The sequence below is a fragment of the Myotis yumanensis genome, unplaced genomic scaffold (assembly GCF_028538775.1).
Source record: "Myotis yumanensis isolate MYYU_CA2020_CCGP unplaced genomic scaffold, mMyoYum1.0.hap1 SCAF_1, whole genome shotgun sequence".
Classification (NCBI taxonomy): domain Eukaryota; kingdom Metazoa; phylum Chordata; class Mammalia; order Chiroptera; family Vespertilionidae; genus Myotis; species Myotis yumanensis.
The window spans coordinates 190,047,001-190,065,662 of record NW_027223752.1 but is presented as its reverse complement, the minus strand read 5'-3'; the positions used below and the strand labels follow the sequence as shown (position 1 = coordinate 190,065,662).

The 18,662-nt window shown below is 40.6% G+C and overlaps 1 protein-coding gene across 1 annotated transcript in view; it reads left to right on the top strand.

Moving 5' to 3' along the window:
• Positions 1-18,662, top strand: part of FRAS1 (Fraser extracellular matrix complex subunit 1) — a 444,205-nt gene that overhangs the window by 343,697 nt on the left and 81,846 nt on the right. The window contains exons 38-45 of the mRNA XM_070394313.1: positions 1,158-1,405; positions 7,403-7,551; positions 8,201-8,363; positions 10,096-10,231; positions 13,715-13,905; positions 14,923-15,076; positions 16,267-16,530; positions 18,401-18,589. Coding sequence (XP_070250414.1) covers positions 1,158-1,405; positions 7,403-7,551; positions 8,201-8,363; positions 10,096-10,231; positions 13,715-13,905; positions 14,923-15,076; positions 16,267-16,530; positions 18,401-18,589 — 1,494 coding nt within the window. The remainder of the gene's footprint in view (positions 1-1,157; positions 1,406-7,402; positions 7,552-8,200; positions 8,364-10,095; positions 10,232-13,714; positions 13,906-14,922; positions 15,077-16,266; positions 16,531-18,400; positions 18,590-18,662) is intronic.

The following is an 18,662-nucleotide window of genomic DNA, read 5'->3' as shown; positions in this document are numbered from 1 at the left end:
AGAGAAGGCTTAGAAGACTAATACAGAGCATGAATAAATTCTTTAGTTTAATTACACCACACCAGTTATGAGAGTCAATAATCTATCAGGAACTGGAGTTGAATATAACATCCAAGAAGACCAGTACCCTGACTGTGCTCTGTGGAATTGTTGGGACCCAGGACACTAAGTGGCATTTCTCATAAAAAAGGGATCCTTGACCAAACAGTTTTGAGAAGCTTTAATATTGTACATTACAGATTCTAAAATTCTAATAAATCCTGCAGTTTAAAAGACAGAGAAAGGCAAGTACCATATTGATTTCACTCATATGTGGAATTTAATGAACAAACTGAACTACCAAGCAAAATAAGGACAAACTTATGGCTAGAGGAATTTGTGTGAGGGGGATTGAGCAAAGAAGAAAGAGGAGAGATAAATTCATGGACATGGACAACAGTGTGGTGATTGCAGGGGCGGGGGAGTGGAAGAGGATAAATAGTGATGGGAAAAATAATAAATGAATGGATAAATAGATAAAATCAGAAAAAAGAATTTAATTTTAAATTTTGTTTAAATCTATTTTTCCTAAACTAATATGACCTTTTCCACACAGCACATATCAAATCTATCATGAATTAGTGCTCCAGACTAAGTTTCTAACTTCAAGTACATTTTTTAATTTTTAGATATTTTTAATTAAAAAAAATCTTATACTCTCAATTAAAACAAAGACCTCTTACAGGTTCATTACGCATAATTTATTTTATTGTTCAAAAAACTTTCCATATCAAGATTAGGTACTAGAAGGACTGTCATAAAGAATAAAGGCTTCTCCTTTATTCTCTAGACCTGAGAGTGATGAATGGATCTTATAGAGGCAGATTTTTTAAAAAACACACACAAAACAAACAGTAGAGCTTCCTCCCATAGAATGAGCCACCTTGTCAAATAGTGAGCCTTTCACCTTGAGAAGTGTTGAAGGACAGGCTAAATTCCTTTTTCAAGGGTAGTGTAAAGGGAATTCTATATTGGGTGGGTGGCTGGACTAATTAGCCTCCATCTCCCAGTTTGTGATCCTATATGTGCTTTGAAATACTGAGATCAAAGGTGTTATATAAATGAAAAGCATCATTCCCAGAAGTAATTGGTTCTGTAATTTGTTTTATTCTTGAAAGGTGACACTTTCACATATGAGGATATTGAGAAAAATGTGCTGCAGTATCTCCACGACGGCTCCTCTGCGCGGGAAGACAGCCTGGAGATCTCGGTCACAGACGGCCTCTCGGCGATGACCGTGGACGTGAGAGTGGAGGTGTCCCTGTCAGGGGCCCCAGCGCCTCGGCTGGCTGCCGGTGCCTCTCTGAGCATGACCGTTGCTAGTGAAAGCACAGCTGTAATCACTAGATCTCACCTTGCTTACATCGTAAGTGCTTACACTGCCTTCCTCTTCTGTGCCCTCTGACTGGGCTGACTAGTGAGCAGTGCCATGACTGAGTATCTGGGGCGTCAGGTTAGATGGCCATATGAAGAACTTTTTCTCAACTTTCCTATAGCTCTGCTCTTTGGAATAGTTACACTCTTTATTCCAACAGCTCTCGGTGTCTCATGCACAGACAAGTGAATGGGCAAACCTTGATGATCACACAATGTGTATGTGTAAGAACGGGTGCTTGTCAACAGGAAACATTACCAATGTCAGAAAAGCCCAAGTCCCCACATTCTAAGCTCCATCCATAATGTTTCAAATGAGAATGTTATGGAAAGAGCATGTCAGAAGAACTTACCTGGTCAGTGACTAATAGGTAATGATATTTCATGGCCCACTTCTCTAAGAGAAAGCCCACTCTTCACCAGCTTTGGTCTCAGGTCCAGCTCTAGACAGAGCACTGGCTCACCCCTTGGCAGTGCCTCTCTGCCAGGCCTCCTGGGCAAGGTTCCGGACTCCGCCTCCAGTCCATGCCCCAAGAGAAGCAGGGTGGCTGGGGGACAAGGGTAAGCTCAGGAACTCTAGTTTGTTTTTTTCCTCATCTGACCTTAACTTGGTAATAATTCTTGTTAATTAAAACTCATCTTCTTTCTTTGATTTTACCTCTAGTGTTAAGGAATGAGGATCATTCATTTTATTTTTCAATTATGTTGTAAACAGATATGAACTCTCAACAGATATGAACTCTCAATATAAACATAATAATGAGAAGTTTTGACAAATGTCTTGACAATAAGAATGATTACCTGAGTGGTAGTCATTCTTAGTATTGAATTTTTCCTCTACTAATCTTAAAATTCCAAGCAATGATCTGGCCTTTTTTCTTTTTTCAATTGATCTTTTTAGAGAGAGGAAAGGGGGAAAGAGAGAGAGAGAGAGAGAGAGAGAGAGAGAGAGAGGGAGGGAGAGGGAGAGAGATGAGAGAGAAACATCGATTGGTTGCCCCAGCCGGGGATCAAATAAAAAAACTGGGTATGTGGCCTGACCTAGAATCGAACGTGCCACCTTTTGGTGTATGGGATGCCTCCCCAACCAACTGAGCCACCGGCCATGGCAACCTTTAAAAAAAAAATTATGTAGTTTTAAGTAATCCTTTACTGGGCTGAAGAGTCTGGCTAAAAAAGCTAGTCCTAAGTAGGTGTATGAAAGATAAAGCATTGGCCTGAAAACAATTTCTTCAATTGCTTTTGCACAGATTTCCCCCTCAGATTGTCTTTTCTGAAATGATGGGAAACTGTATTCATCCTATTCTTCTCTTGGGTCTAGTACAGTTTCAGAACAGTTTTGATTTTGTTTTGTTTTTTAATTGACAGGTGATTTTTACCATAGGTTATGGTCTTAAATTGTATGAAACTCATGAATTCATAAAAAATGTATGAATACAGATTTAATCAATAGATCACTAAGGCTTGAAAAATGTTTGACAGACCAAAATTGCACTCCAGGAGCAGTTCCTGCCCATTAACTGCGTATTATAAGCTGCATATCAAAAATGCAAGCCCATTGGCAACTGAACGTGTATTTTCAGAAATTGATTGAATGCGAATTTACCCACTAGAGCAGAAAGACTCCTAAAGAACTGTCCTAGCCTGCCGAAAGCATAGCATATTTTAAAGACTTTGCTAAAGCATAAACTAACTTTCTCTGAGGGCTGTAGAAGAATTTTATACTTAGTATAATGGGGAAAATTTTTTCTAGATAGGCATAGTTAGTAAGTTTGCAGTGAACGTTCAGAAAGGTTGGAAAAGCCATATGGAATCTGATCATTAATGAAGCAGAATATAAAGGGAGAGGAACAGGTGAGCCTATTCTTAATTAGAGTTCATTAATGGGATGTCGGGAGAGACAAAAGGCAGAAATGGGATTCGATGTGATTTGCTTATTAATGGTGGTTCTTTTACACCGTTTATATGCACTGCAAGTAAACAAGTAGGGGAGGGCTGCTATGGATTTTGTAGTTAGAACAGATGGGTTTTAATCCAAGCTCACCACTTACTGGCATAGTCATCCTTAGCAAGTTACTTAAGTCTCTAGAGTGCAGTTTTTTTCATCTGTAATATAGGGAGGGTGATATAAGATTGATCTTAAAAAGTTAATGGTGTTTATATGTACCAGCCAAAACTACAATAATTCAGCCCTGGCCAGTGTGTCTCAGTTGGTTGTCATCCCATGCACAGAGAGGTTTCTGGTTGGATTTCCAGTCAGGGCACATGACAGGGTTTGGGGCTTGATCCCCAGTAGGGGGCGTGCAGGAGGCAGCCAAGCTGTTTCTCTCTTATCGATGTTTCTCTCTCTCCCTCTCTCTTCCACTTTGTGTAAAAAACAACAACCTAATAAAAACACGTTAAAAACTACAATAATTCAAAATATGATACCATCTATAATAATATTGTATAATACATGTTGAGGGATAAATGTAACAAAAGGTGCATAATTCTAGGGATAATTAATGCTATGACTGATTATAAAGAAAATCCAAAAGAATCTCTTGACAAAGTATTATAAATAAAAGAATTTACCAAGAAGACAGATAGAAGATCAATAAAACAATAGCATTGCTATACATAAGCAAACAATAGCCAGTAAATGTAACTAAAAATAGCTTAGAATAGCATTACAAAAATCATGTCCATTGGACAAAATCTAACAAAAACCAGGCCGTTCTTTCACAGGGAAAATTTATCACTTCGCTGACAGACATTTTAAAAAGTACTACATAAATTATGTGTTTCCATTTTCATGAATAAGAAGATTTTGTATCAAAAAGGTTATCAGTTTTCCCACAAAATGATCTTTCTATTCAGCTGAGATCCAATCAAAAGCCCAGTAGCCTTTTTATGGCTTTTGATAAGCTGATTCTTCAATATATAAGGAAGAACAAAGGGCCAAATTCTGAAAAAGAATGATAGGAGGGTTTTGTGTAGCAATAGTTCATTTGCCCTATCTGATATCAGGCTTTATTATGAAACTGCACTATTTAAAGCATGTAGCACAGGAATATGCTGAAGAGTCCAGAAACAGACCCACACATGGGCAATATAAAACGGATGCAGCAAGCTAGTTCTGTGGAAACGAGAAACTGATTAAGACATGGATCTGCACAAAATGAGTACTCATGTGGAAAAACAAAAGAACTTGAACTCACACCCTACACGGATATTAACTCCAGGCAAATCACGTACTTAAGTATCATAAGCAAAATTTTATAATTCTTTTTAGGATATAGGTGAATATATTTATGATATTGGGAAAGAATTTCTTAAACTAGAAACTACAAAGAAAAGATTGATAAATTTGACTATATTAAAATTAAATTTATGTTTCCTAAAACACACTATAATTATAAAACACTGACAAGTTAAAAATTCGGAAAAGGTATTTGTAACACATATAACCAAAAATAACACAGAAAAGATAAACAATATCTGCAAGTCAAAAAGCAAAAGCAAAGCTAATCCAATAGAAAATGAACAAGAGACATTAACAGGAATTTCAGAAGATGAATCATAGGGCCAGTAAATCTCAGAAGGGATATTCACCTTCTTGTCATTAGGGAAAGCAAGTTCAGACTACATATCATTTTATACCAACTCAATTGGCAGAAATTTAAAAATCTGACAACACCAACTGTTAGGAAATTGATCTAAGGAAGGTTTTTGACTTTGCTCATGGAAGTATAAACTGGAATGACCATTTTGGGGTGAATATATACCTTAACCCTTTCACTCCTAGATTCCTATGCAAGAGAAACTTACACATTTATACTAAAGAATATGCACAAGAATGTTCATAGCAATATTATCTATTACAAGCCAAATGCCTATGGCCAGGATAACAGATAACTTGCAGTATATTTACTCAATGGAATATTAACACTCAAAACAGATGAATTATTTCTTAAACAAATGAACTATTGCTACACAAAACAAAATTGATAGCTGTTAACACTCCACTATTAAATAAAAAGAAAAATAAATCCCACAAAAGGAGAGTCTAACTGCCTTTCATAAATATTAAAAAACCACTAAAATATTTTGTAGTAATATATCAAATTATATTGCAAAATTCTAAGAAATAAGAAACAAGATTCAGGGTAATGGTAGACCCAATGACAGGATAGAGGAAAAACACATAGACAAATATTAATCATCAAAGTACTAGTCCTAGTGTTGAATCGACGGGAGATAATAGATTTATAAATAATAAAAAGAAAATGACAAAATGAATTAATACAGAAGGAGTAAGAAGGTCTTCAAGTAGAAAAGTTACATGAGAACAAGCTCTATATTCTTATAAAATTTTTAAATGTATTTTTTTTTTTATTGATTTCAGAGAGGGAGAGGAGAGAGGATAGAAATGTCAATGATGAGAGAGAATCATTGATCAGCTGCCTCCTGCACGCCACCTACTGGGTATTGAACCATGACCTCCTAGTTCATACCTTGATGCTCAATCACTGAGCCATGCCTGCAGGAGTTAGAAATTTTTGCACCTACAGTGTCGTGGATATCCCAAAATAGTAATTTCTTTAAATTATGACAGTATTTTCAGAAAAAAAAAATCTAGCTGACTTCACACTTTTTGGAAACATTATAATAAGGTGTGCCAGACATGAAAAAAGTATTTCTTTGCCAAATTTGCCAGTGAGGAATTTAAAGTCAGGAGCTCTGTCCTTGTACTCCATTGCCATTCTGGAAGACAATATTTAGAACTCTCAGCTGCCTTTTTAAAATTCACTTTCAGGGAGTACTCACAGTAATTAAGAGGTAGTCTTTTGGAAGTCTGCATATTGTATTTGACACCCCATGTGGAAAAATAGAGAAACTTTTGAAGCATAAATTTAGGGAAAATTTTCTGAAGTGTTGCAGTCTCAATGAATTTGAGTTTCCTCTCTTGCTAGTGTCAAAAGATGTGAGGAAATCTGGAAAGTTCTGTGATCTTGCCTTGAGGCTCTGAACAGCCAACTTAAAAAGGCCTCTGAGGCTAGAAATGAGAACTGATTAAAACCACCAGATCACTACCTACCCGTGCTCACATTTCTGCCCAGGACCTCAGCTAACTGTACAACATAGCTGTGAACATTTGCACTTGAGAGTACACCCAGCTATGCAATATTGACCTTCACTGTTGCTATGGTAGAGTGTAAAGTGCCCCCGTGTTCACATCAAGTGCTCTGAAAGATGAGTGACTTCCAAGAAAACCTTTCAAGAAGATGTTGCCTATCTTCTAGATATTCCCAAAAATATCTTTGAAGAAAGAGGAAATTGTTCATTAACACATTCAATTGTTGTCCATGTAGAAACACAGAAAGCCAACTTTATTTCTTGATAAGCAATAAAGAAGGAAAAAGGAAATGGTCTTTTCAGTCCTGATAGGACGAAACCCATAACATTCCCTAAATTCTATTTAGCTCAAAATTTAATCATGTTGAACATTAAAGTGAGTCATTGGCTGTGCTAAGTAACTTCCATTCTCTCTGTTTTGCAGAATTTTCTTTATCATTGTATTAAAGTTATAAGAGAATTTTACCTGTTTCTAAAAAGGAAATCATCCTTAGAAACTCTAGAAGAAGCCTACAACTGTGTTTTCAGAAAGAGGACTTTTATCTCTGACCCTGTTTTGTTCTTCTCTAGATGCTTGTAATAAAAACGAGACCTTGTGTGGCTCTTCTAGTAACAATAGAGTTTTATGCCCCATGCCTAACGGGCATTTCCCCACTGATATCTTGAGCTACTCTTGAAAAAAGAGATTATCAAAGAGGCATTTAGGAGGAATGAGTACTGGGATTTTCCTGCAGTTTGAAATGGTGTTGCTTTGTCACAAAGAGAAAGAGACATCCAATTAGCAGAGCAGGAATCACCCTGATCTTTAACTACTGGAGTATTTATTTCTGCAAATGTGCATTCCTGTCTTCCCTCATATTTGCCTGATTAGGATGATTCTTCCCCCGACTCCGAGATCTGGATTCAATTAAGTTCTCTGCCCATGTATGGGACTCTTTTAAGAGCCTCAGGACTTGAAGTGGAAGAAATCTCAGAGGTTGCCAATTTCACGATGGGAGATATCAACAACCAGAAAATTAGGTATGTAACCACTTTGTATTACCTGACAGGATTTTTTAAAATTGTATAAAGGGTGACACCTGCAATAATGTCAACATTAAAAAATTTTAATATAAAAAAGTTAACCTTGACTTTGGATGGTGAGCACACAGTACAATATACAGATGATGTATTATAGAACTGTACACTTGAAACCCATATAATTTTATTAGCCAATGTCACCCCAATAAATTCAATACTTTTTTTTAAGATGTGGAACAAAATTTTTAAAAGTTAATAACTAAACAGTAACTCCCTTGAAAGATTATATTGCTTCTGGCCCCATTTTTTTGTTGTTGTTAATCCCCACTTTAAGATATTTTTCCATTGGTTTTTAGAGAGGGTGAAAGGGAGGGAGAGAGAGACACACACACACACGCATCAATGTGAGAGAGACATATCGATTAGTTGCCTCCTGCACCTGCTCCGATCAGGGCTGGGGACCAAGCCTGCAACTGAGGTATATGCCCTTGACCAGAATCAAACCCAAGACCCTTTAGTTCATGGGCCGATGCTCTATCCACTGAGCCAAACCAGCTAGGACCTGGCCCCATTTTCAAACAAAGATGCACTCATTTACTTGGCTTCTCAGTGTAGCTCATTCGTTTGACTCTTCTTTTGGCCTCTGTAGGTACTCAGCCATGTTTGAGACCGAGGGTCAGCTGGTTACGGATAGCTTCCATTTCTCTGTGTCTGATATGGACCACAACCGACTGGAAAATCAGATGTTTACCATCATGATCACTCCTGTCAAGAACCCACCTCCAGTCATTGCCTTTGCTGACCTTATCACGGTAAACAATTCTCAGATCAATAGACATCGAGTGCTACAGAGAGCTGGAATATGTGGGAATGTAAATGAAGGATTTCTTTCTGATAAATTGGCTGCCAACTTCTTCCCGACAGGTTTCCAGGCAATAGTATCAAGATATGCATTCTTTTCAATCATCAAAAAGTAAGAAAATAATTGTATGCAGAAAATCAAATCATTATATCGACAGTGTTTAGTCAACACATATTTGTGTGCCAGACATAAATCCTAGCTGTGTATAGAAGAGGGAGCAAAATTAAAAATGGGATATATCTTTAAGGAGTCTATAATCTAATGTTTGCAGCAACTAAAACATGGGGATATGGAAAATGTTCCCCCAAGTCACTCCTTAAATTAAGTTGATATTATCACTGTTTATACCATGTTAACAGTTCCATGGAGTGGGGAGGCTATGGGAGGCAGTTAGATAATAAATCCTAATCATGAAGTTACACAGACATGAGTTTAAGTGCCTGTCCTGTTTCTTATTAGCTGAGTGACCTTGGGCCAGTTATGTAATCTTTCTTAGCTTCAACTTCCCCATTTTTAAAAAAATATATTTTATTGATTTTTTACAGAGAGGAAGGGAGAGGGATAGAGACTTAGAAACATCGATGAGAGAGATACATCGATCAGCTGCCTCCTGCACACCCCCCAGTGGGGATGCACCCGCAACCAAGGTACATGCCCTTGACCGGAATCGAACCTGGGACCCTTCAGTCTGCAGGCCGACGCTTTATCCACTGAGCCAAACCGGTTAGGGCTCAACTTCCCCATCTTTAAAATATGAGTAATTCTAGAAGGTTGCTTTGATGATTAATAAAATAGCATTTTTTTTTTAAAAAAACAGTACAGTACTGGCATGGTGTAGGAATTCCATAAAAGTTCATTCACTTTCCTCATCCTGCTCTCTGTATGTACCATCATGCCAAAAACTCAGGAGCTTTTCTGTTTTCTATTGAGTGACTCAAAATTGATCAAACTGAGCTGTTTCTAAATGTTTCTGATGTTCCACCCATTTTCCCATTTCCACACCTTGGGGCAGCCATTTGGACTTTCCCCATTCCCAGAGCCAGGGTCATATCCAGCAGGCTAGCAAAACACACCAGACTGGGCTTGCAGCGTGAGCACGCAAAGCAGGGCCCCAAAGGCGAAAGTTAGTGTGAGCAACTGCTTTTACTTCCACTGATTTATTGTCCTCATTGACATTAAGGTAAGCACTAGCTTTGAGATATCTTGAGCCTGGAAAATATGTACTGTAAAGGAATAAACAGGACTTTTTTCTGTGTGGGAACACGTGTAGGACAGTCCCCCTGACGGTGTCCGGGGAGGACTGGATGATCGCTCTCTAGCTGTAGGCTTTTGAATGTCGATATGGGAGGAAGGCAGCGTCCTGTGTGTAGGTGTGCAAGGTGGGTGATTGGAGTGGGCCAGAGCCGCTTTATAACCAGATCCATCATAAAAGGAAGCACAGCTTTGAAGGGAGACACTCGAGTCATTGTGTCTGAGTGTCGCTTTGCGAGGTGCTGAGAGATTGCCTGGCTTCAGCAGCGTGCACATTCCTCATCTCGTCTATGGAGGATCTGCCTCCTCAACGAAGTGAAATTGGTGCCAGAAGGTCACCCCAGGCGGCACTTTGCAATTCAGTTCTTTTTACCGCAGTGCAGTTGCCTGCATCCGCCCAAGGACTCTCTCTGCAATCTTTTCTTTCTCAGGTTGACGAGGGAGGGAGAACTCCACTCTCATTTCACCATTTCTTTGCTGCTGAAGATCAGGACAACCTCCAGGGTGATGCTGTCATTAGACTAAGTGCTCTGCCCAAGTACGGCTGCATTGAGAACACAGGAACAGGTACCGCGGGAGCTTTGCTGTAGAATTGAAAGAAGGGGGGTGGAGGGGTAACCACCTCTGATTAAACCTGGACATGGGCAACTAAAGAGGAATGGAACCATTTCAAAGAAATGGAAAGAAGGGAAGTTTTCATCCATTCATCAGAAATTTACTGAGCATTTTCTGTGGGCTGGGCACTTTTTAAGCACTAGGGACATATCAATAAACAAAACAGCCAGAAACCACTACCTTCATGGTGCCTTAGATCCTGGGAGAAAAGGGGAGGAGTCACGTAAGAAACCTAACAAATGAGAAAATCCTGTAAGATGTTAGGAGGTAAATCAGTGCTATGGGAGGAGAATAGAGCAGGGTCCTAGCAGTAGGGGTAGAGGGCCTTGTGGATTACACTCAGAATTGAGTGTCAAGGAAATGAAATTTCTGCCCTTTTATTGTGAGGCAGCAGCAGTTTAGAAGAACCATAGCTTATGTCTCGACTCCTTCTAAAGATATGACATGAATTAAAATGTGTGCATGGCTATCTGTGACCCTCCTCAGCATCCCTCCCCGCCACCATCTGGTTGGATCCACCACCCTTGGTGGTTATCACAGAGGAGAAGCGAGATGTGTACCATGCACAGGCCCCCTGAGACCTCAGTGACTGGCAGCTGAGATAGCCCCTGTCAGGTTACAGTGAGATTCCTGAATGCGGCAGCACTTGGCTCTAATTGGCATGCAGCTAGCAGCTCCCACAGAGAGGCCATTGACTGAAGGTGTCTGAGGCCAGCATGGTGCCTGAGATTTGAGGCTGGTTACAGGAAACTGATTTTGCAGTGACCATGCGTTCCTATAGAAAATCTTGGGTCTTTTCCCCATCTTTCAGTGTGTGCACTTCGCTTTGTTTATCACTGAATTTGATTTATCTCCACAAATGCTTATACTTGACACAATGGATGTAAAGATGAATAGGACACAGCCTCTGCCCTGAGTGGGAGACAGATAGGACGACTGATACATTACACAACACATAAAATGCCAGTACAGGGAAGGGAGCAAAGCACTGAGAAAGTACATAGAACAAAACAGTTACCTGTGCCTGGGGAGGCAGGAGAAAGTCTGAGGGAGTGACGTTGGAGTTGGAACTTAAAGGGTTAGTGGGAGTTGCTGTGGGAAGAGGGAAAATGGCATTTCTCGCAGAGGGAAGAGCATGGACAAAGGGTGGGAAGCAGCCAAGGATGGTTGCCTCTGGCCTTCTCTTCTCTCTAGATGGTTTGTTATTAAGCCTTCCTGCCATGGTTTTATAACCTGGAATGCATGCAGAGGAGTGTGTCACTGGTCCAGAAGTCAAATTTCTGGCAAGCCTCAGCCTCTCTAAAGATGGTTCTCAAACTTTAATGTCCATAGACTCACAGGGAGAGCTTGTGAAAGCACAGCTTCCTGGGCAGCCACCAGAGGTCCTGCTGGAGGAGGCTGGTGAGGCTGTGTCTTCGCATTTCTCACTAGCTCACAGGCGATGCCACCGATGCTGGGCCAAGGGCCACACCTGGAAAACTGCTGCTGTACGTTAGTGTGAAGCTGGAAGTAAGGAAGAGATGGTCAGGGGGCGAATTACTGTCCCAAGGCACAACATTTAAGGACTCTTCCCTTTGCTCTATGGGTATTAAGAACCGAGTCTGTCTTATGCATATGAAACTGGCTACCTAGGTTTAGAATGCAGCTGATCAGAAGAATGTTTTTATAAAAACATTAGAAGGAGCAGCTTAAACTTCTTACCAGCAAGACTGGAAGGAACAGAATAATTATATTGTTAAATATAAACTCTAACAGCCTGGAGTCTACATTCATTCAGTACCAGCACAACCAGGACAGGAATCCACCTTGATTACCTCTAGGCACCACTGTGCTCCAGTGCAATGCAGGAATAGATGTTCATGGTGATAGCCTGCCCGCACTGACAGCTAGTTAATTTGCATACCGTCTATTTGTTTTAAGACGGAAAGGAAGCACAGAAGAACAATTTCTGTGGAAAAAAAATAAAAGGTGTAGTTTTAAAAATCGGAAGGGTTGATGCTGAGAGCTTCCGTGACAGATTCACTTGTTGAGTGGCTTGTTTTCCAGTGACAGAAAATAAGTCATTATTTGGTTTGCATATATTTATAGGCATTATTTACTTTATTCATATCATTTCTGACCTAAATAATGAAGCCATATTTATCACATTACTGGTAATCAGTGAGAAGAGAAAATAAGAACTGGAAGGACGTATGGCCATTTCTTCTGGGAACCCTAAACTGTGCGTCCTGGGGATTAGACTCCTCTATGCTTCTGGTGACAAGAGCTATCAGATTTGAGGGGTAAATTTAAGAAAATTTATGTCATTGAAGAAAAAAAATATATGTCTTGAGTTCTTAATTCAAACAAATGATAAATAAAACTTTAATTTCTAGTCTTTCTGTTGGGAGGTCAACAAAAATGACACTGTCTACAATTCAGAAAGTCAGTGGCCTTTTAATATATGGCCTGGCCTTTGCAAAGGGCTATGAAAGAAGGAAAGAGAAGGCCTTGCTGCTTTCAGATCTTCTGTCTCTACTTTCCTTTGTTGATATGTCTAGGGAATGTTTGAAGACACAGGGGTTTCCTTTTTTTGTTTGTTTTTTAGAAGAAAATGTGATAACAATTTGAAATCAATCAGAGAGACTCAGACCAAGTAAGAGGCAAGTCATCCATCATGTAGACAGTGCTTACTCTTCCCCTGGGTCTTTTACGGTGTGTGCGGTTGGGATGAAAGGAAGAGTTAGCTAGAGCCAGCACTTCCTATGGAGCTCTGGATGGTCCTTGAGCATCTCAGTACCTGAATGGCACCTGAGCTCTGGATGGTCCTTGAGCATCTCAGTACCTAAATGGCACCTGAACTCTGATGGTCCTTTGAGCATCACAGCAGCCCTGGTGGACCATCCCAAAGACTGAACTCTGATTCATACTGAGGTTTCCTTAAGGAACGAGAGGTCAAATGAAAACATGCTTAAGGAGATGTTTCTTACATATAAAGGTATATAGTCAACCTTTCCTTACGTAGAGAAAGAGAGTTCCTCTTGCAGGATATGCCAAGTAGAGTGGTCTTGAAATGGACTAAAGCTTAAGGTAGAACATTTGCTATTGAGTCATTACTTGCCCCAGCACTTATTTTATCAAAGATTTCTAACAAAACAGCCATGAATTCTGTGCTATATAAAATAGTGTCATTCTGAGTGCTTTCATGCATATTACCCCATTTGATTCCCTGTGGAAACCGCAGGGCAGCTGTATCCATTTATAGATGAGAAATAGTGGGGAAATGGTGATCCAACCCCAAGTCTTCCAGTTTCTGGTCTTGTGCTCCTTCCATACCCCAGCCTTTATCCTCACACATGCTTTCATCTTTTGCTGATAATGCTGTCATGTTTTCCAGTTCAGCCTGGGAATCAGGGATTGGTGGAGCAAGGTAAAAGTTCTCTCTTGTTGATGCAGGTGATCGTTTTGGCCCTGGAACTACTAGTGACCCAGAGGCATCCTTCCCAATTCAAGATATTCTGGAAAACTACATTTACTACTTTCAGAGTGTTCATGAAAGCATTGAGCCCACTCATGATATCTTTAGTTTTTATGTAAGTAATGGAAATAGTCGTTCGGAAATCCACAGCATCAATATCACCATCGAGGTAAGGACTTTGGAGAAGTTGGGCCTTTGACCATAATATCCCACCGTGAAATAGCTTTATATAAACCGAAAAGCAAGGGAGATTGAATTTGACCTTCAGTTTTAGAGGTTAATTTGAAAAAATAACCCTTACCTACTGAAATTTATAGAATTAAGGCTGGCATTTGGGGATGGTCTGACCTAGAAATCTAAACTTCCATTTCAGGGTAAAATCCATTCGTTCTGTGTGAAAACAGTTTGTGGGGGTCAGACAGATAAACCTTGCTAATCTCATATTTAGATGAAAACTAACATATGCCAATTTCCCCCTGAAATTGTTCTATGTGCATATTTGCTTTCTCTTAAGTTTTTAATGCATTTATTCATTAAATTATAGCATCAAAGAACTATGTTCCTTTATACTGCATTTATTTTCACTGGAGCACTCCATAGGCTTACTCTACCAGGGAGAGAGAGAAAAAAGAAGATAAAAACTCAGAATGGAATACCCTCTACCTTGAGCAAATAAAATAGATGCTACCCTTAGTACCCTTCAGGGACAGTGATGGGGGGTGGCGCTGGCATAAGAGCAAGGAGACAACTTTAAAAACCCACACTTTCAAATGTGGTGTCTTCCTACAGACACTATGATATGCTTAGGGTTTTCTAAGACAGTTCTGATTTCAAATAGTGTGTCCTTTTATCCCCCAAATCTACTTGTACTTGCCTAACCACATGTCCATTTTTTTTTTTTTTTTTTTGGTCTGGAAAATATGATCATTGTACATATGGAAAAGATCTGAGAAGATTTGGGTAGAATGTCCTCCTGTTTCTGTTTCTTTTAAAGGGGACATTTTGTTTGTGTGACTTGCTCTCCTTGGAAACTAGCCATTTTGATTGGGAATTAAACATAGTGACACATTAAATGCTATTTTGGTAGTGAAAGTTGGTGCACCAATTTTACTTCCTCTGAATAATGTGCATTTTCCCTTCTTAAACCGGCATCTGTATGAGACCTAATATTCTGTGCTTTAATCAGAGGAAGAATGATGAGCCTCCCAGGATGACTTTGCAGCCCCTGCGCGTGCAGCTGAGCTCAGGAGTGGTGATAAGCAATTTTTCTTTGAGCTTGCAAGACCTGGACACCCCAGATAATGAGCTGATTTTTGTATTGACAAAAAAGCCTGACCACGGTAGGACACAACTGCTGTATAAAGTTCCTTAATTGAGGTGCCCTATGGGTTATTAGAATAAACACATAGATTCCAGCTGATTGTTTCTCTGCCTTGCCTGTGTATCATTCATTCTTTGCATCTAAATACAAATCAACATCACAGCTAGCTGACAGCTAACTGATAATTCTTTGGACTCACAGAAGACACCAGTTGCTCTAAAAGCCTGAATCCTAGGTAATTGGTGTTTCTGAAATTCAGTTTCAGCCATTTTCTCACTTTTCTATGTAACCTCAGACAAAACAGGTTTCAGAAGCTGCATATTCTCTTCTCAGAGAAAGCACCATCGCTTGGTAATCTGAGGCCATCTTATGCAAGGAACAGCCTTGTTATTAATTGCAAAAGGTGTGCATTTCAGGTTAAAGGCATGGTAGATGTCTTTATGAACTTTTGCACACACAAAAAGACACTTTTCCTGATTAAACCAGAGGTTTAAGTCGGGGTCTTCTACCTAATTCTTTCCTAAGCGTCATCCCCCTGTATTAGCTAACGCTGGACTTTTCATCTCCCAAGGGTCCATCCTAACATCCGTTGGTCTCTTAAAGATGAAACTGTTGTTGTTGATGGAGGGTTACTTGAAGAGGCTGTTGGTCGCTGCATTTTATCTTGCCTTCATTCATTTTTACTTTCTTTAATGAAGCATGTTAACTGTTTCATTGTGGTACACATGACCCACGAAAACAGCAAATTATGTCTCAACCCAAAGATGCTTGGCGTCTTTTTGAATTTAAAAGGAATTCAAAACACATCCTTATCTCCTATCCCAGATGCCCTGGGAGGAAGGCAGCGAGTGAAGAGTGCTATTTTCACTTTGCATAAGGGGAAAAGAAGGTTTAGATAATGAAATGAGTTTGAATTCATGGAGTGGGATTTGATTTCTAAGCCATTAGATTACCACATCCATTTGTGTCTCCTTAAGAGATTTTAAGGAAAAGTGGGGCTTTATCTTTTTTATTTGTAGAAGAGGCCACAGGGAAGCACCCTGTGCTTATTTATAAGATGCTAAGTTTTTGGTCACTTATGTGTGTGTCACCAAGAGCCTCTGAGGTGATTGACATTCTTCCAGGGTCATTCTGGTTGACACAATCAGGCAGTGTTTTGGTGCCATATATATTCTTACCTTTGCCTCTTTGTTTTTCTTCCTTCCTCAGGTCACCTACGCCAGAGGCAGACTGCTTCTGAGCTTTTGGAGAACGGGAGGATTTTAGACCAGGGCTCCTCCTTCACCTACCAGGACATCCTGGGCGGGCTGGTGGGGTACACGCCTGGTGGGCCTGGTGTGGAGGTGGATGAGTTCTGGTTCTCTCTCTCTGATGGACTCCACATGGACACTGGGAGGATGGAGATATACATTGAGCTGCCTACAGGTGACGCCCCCCACTTGGCTGTTAACCGAGGCCTACAGCTCTCAGCAGGTACCAGAGGGATGGAAGAGAGTGGTATGGTTCTTTGTCAGAGTGCAGGTCTTCCTTCTACGTTAGCTCTGTAGGAGGTTATGAGCTAAGGGTTCAGAACTCAGGGAGACTGGAGTTGGGGAGAACTGTTGCTTTAGGGACGCTGAAAGTTGTGACAAATGTGAATCTCTGAAATTCTTTGGGCGAGAAGCCTTTTCAGAATTTGAGAAAAGATTGAGAAGAATTTATAGTATTTCTAAGGGCGAACATTGCCACTGCCCAACCAATCCTACATAGAAACAACAAAAGAAGTCCAGTAGGATTTTCAACATCCTTATTAAAAATAAAAAATAAAAAATGGCATGGTGGGGCAATTGGGAAGCTGTCATTCACTAAAAAGATTGTGCAAATAATTGAGACTCATTTGCTATGGTAATTTCTATACATACAATTTTGTGTATACATATAAAAGCAACTCCGAAGAGCCTGTGACACCTGTTGGTCTTAGAATCAGTTTGCATTAGCATGTTAATTAGGGAGTGGGCCTTTTACCCTCAGAGCAGCTACATTACAGTGGAGTTCTGTTAGTCTCTTCTTAGTTTCCCATGTTTTCTGTAGTAAAAATAATATAATGGTACTTGAAAATTTGGAGAGCTGGATTGTGTTGCTCTCCGGGTTGAGTGTCAGCCCATGAACCAAGATGTCACTGGTTCGATTCCTAGTCAGGGCACATGCCTGGGTTGTGAACTCCATCCACAGTAGGGGGCAGGCAGGAAGCAGAAGATTGATGATGTTTCTCTCTCATCGATGTTTCTATCTCTCTATCCCTCTCCCTTCTTCCCTTTCTAAAAATAAATTTTAAAAAAACAACACATTTTAAGAAATAAAATTTGGAGATCCCCAAAGGTCCCAAGTATTAGTTCTGGGATTTAACTTTACCCTATTTACAAGCAGTTTAGTTTGCCTGCTTCTGTTTCATGGGTGCTAGTGGAAGACACACGATTCCTGGGTCTGAGACAGAGTGCTCTGTTACTCACAGCACAGCAAGCAGCATTGCCATCAGCAGTTTGCTTTGGTTCTCTCTGCCCTCCACATCTTGTGATGGTGCAGAGGGCCCAGATGGACACCTTTGCGCGCAGTGGGATGCATTTCAGTAGAGGAGCACTGAGCAATATGCAAGCCTGATCATTGTCCCAGGGGAAGGCATCACCTCATCCCTGAGAATGGCCTGGGTAACGAGTGGTCAGGCCTTGCATTCTTTGCATTATCCAGCAGGAAATGCAGGGGCACTCGGGGCCCCTGGTGGACTATCTCTCCAACACCTGGGTGACTAGGATCTACTTTACCAGAATTTACTATTTGTAATATGAGAAATCGGCTGAACAGAAAAGCACGGGCGAGGCCCTCAGAAGAGGTATTTGCCAGGAGCCGGTGCCTTCCCTTCATCCCCAACAGCTGTGCAGCCTCACAGGGCCCAGCGCTCGGCTCCCCCTGCTCTGTCACCTCACCGTATCTTCTGTCTTGAGGAGCAATGCTTTTGACTATTTGGTCTGAGATGGCAACCAGATATGTTTGTGAGTTTATGATTTGGTGATCCTCAAGGCAGTAAATAAATTAGGTCCAAGCAGGTTTTATTATAGGGTTAACTAATAGGTTGTGGAACTAGAGCAAACATAGAGAGTGAGAATGGATCAGGAGAGAAAGGGGGCTCAGACTTACACTCCACGGCTGATAGCAAATGGGGAGGTTGGGAAATTAACATTTATTGAGATGGAAACAGAAGGACAAGCACATTCTACTTGCCTAGACCCAGAGCCGTCTCCTGAAATCATTTGACGTCCTATTCAAACGCAATGATGGGGAATGACCTGCGTCTCCTGTTCTCGCCCAGGGTCTGCAGCACGCATCACAGAACAGCACTTGAAAGTGACAGACACGGACTCAGATGAAAGTCAGGTGATGTTCATTATGAAGGAAGATCCTGGTGCTGGGCGCCTGCAGACAGTGAAGCACGGCAACCTGGAGCAAATCTCCGTCAAAGGCCCCATCCGGAGTTTCACGCAGGCTGACATCAGCCAAGGTCAGCCAGGGGTCCTCAGCCTACCCAGACTTCCTCAGGCTCCACCCACAATAGTGAGTGGGAGTTAAATGCC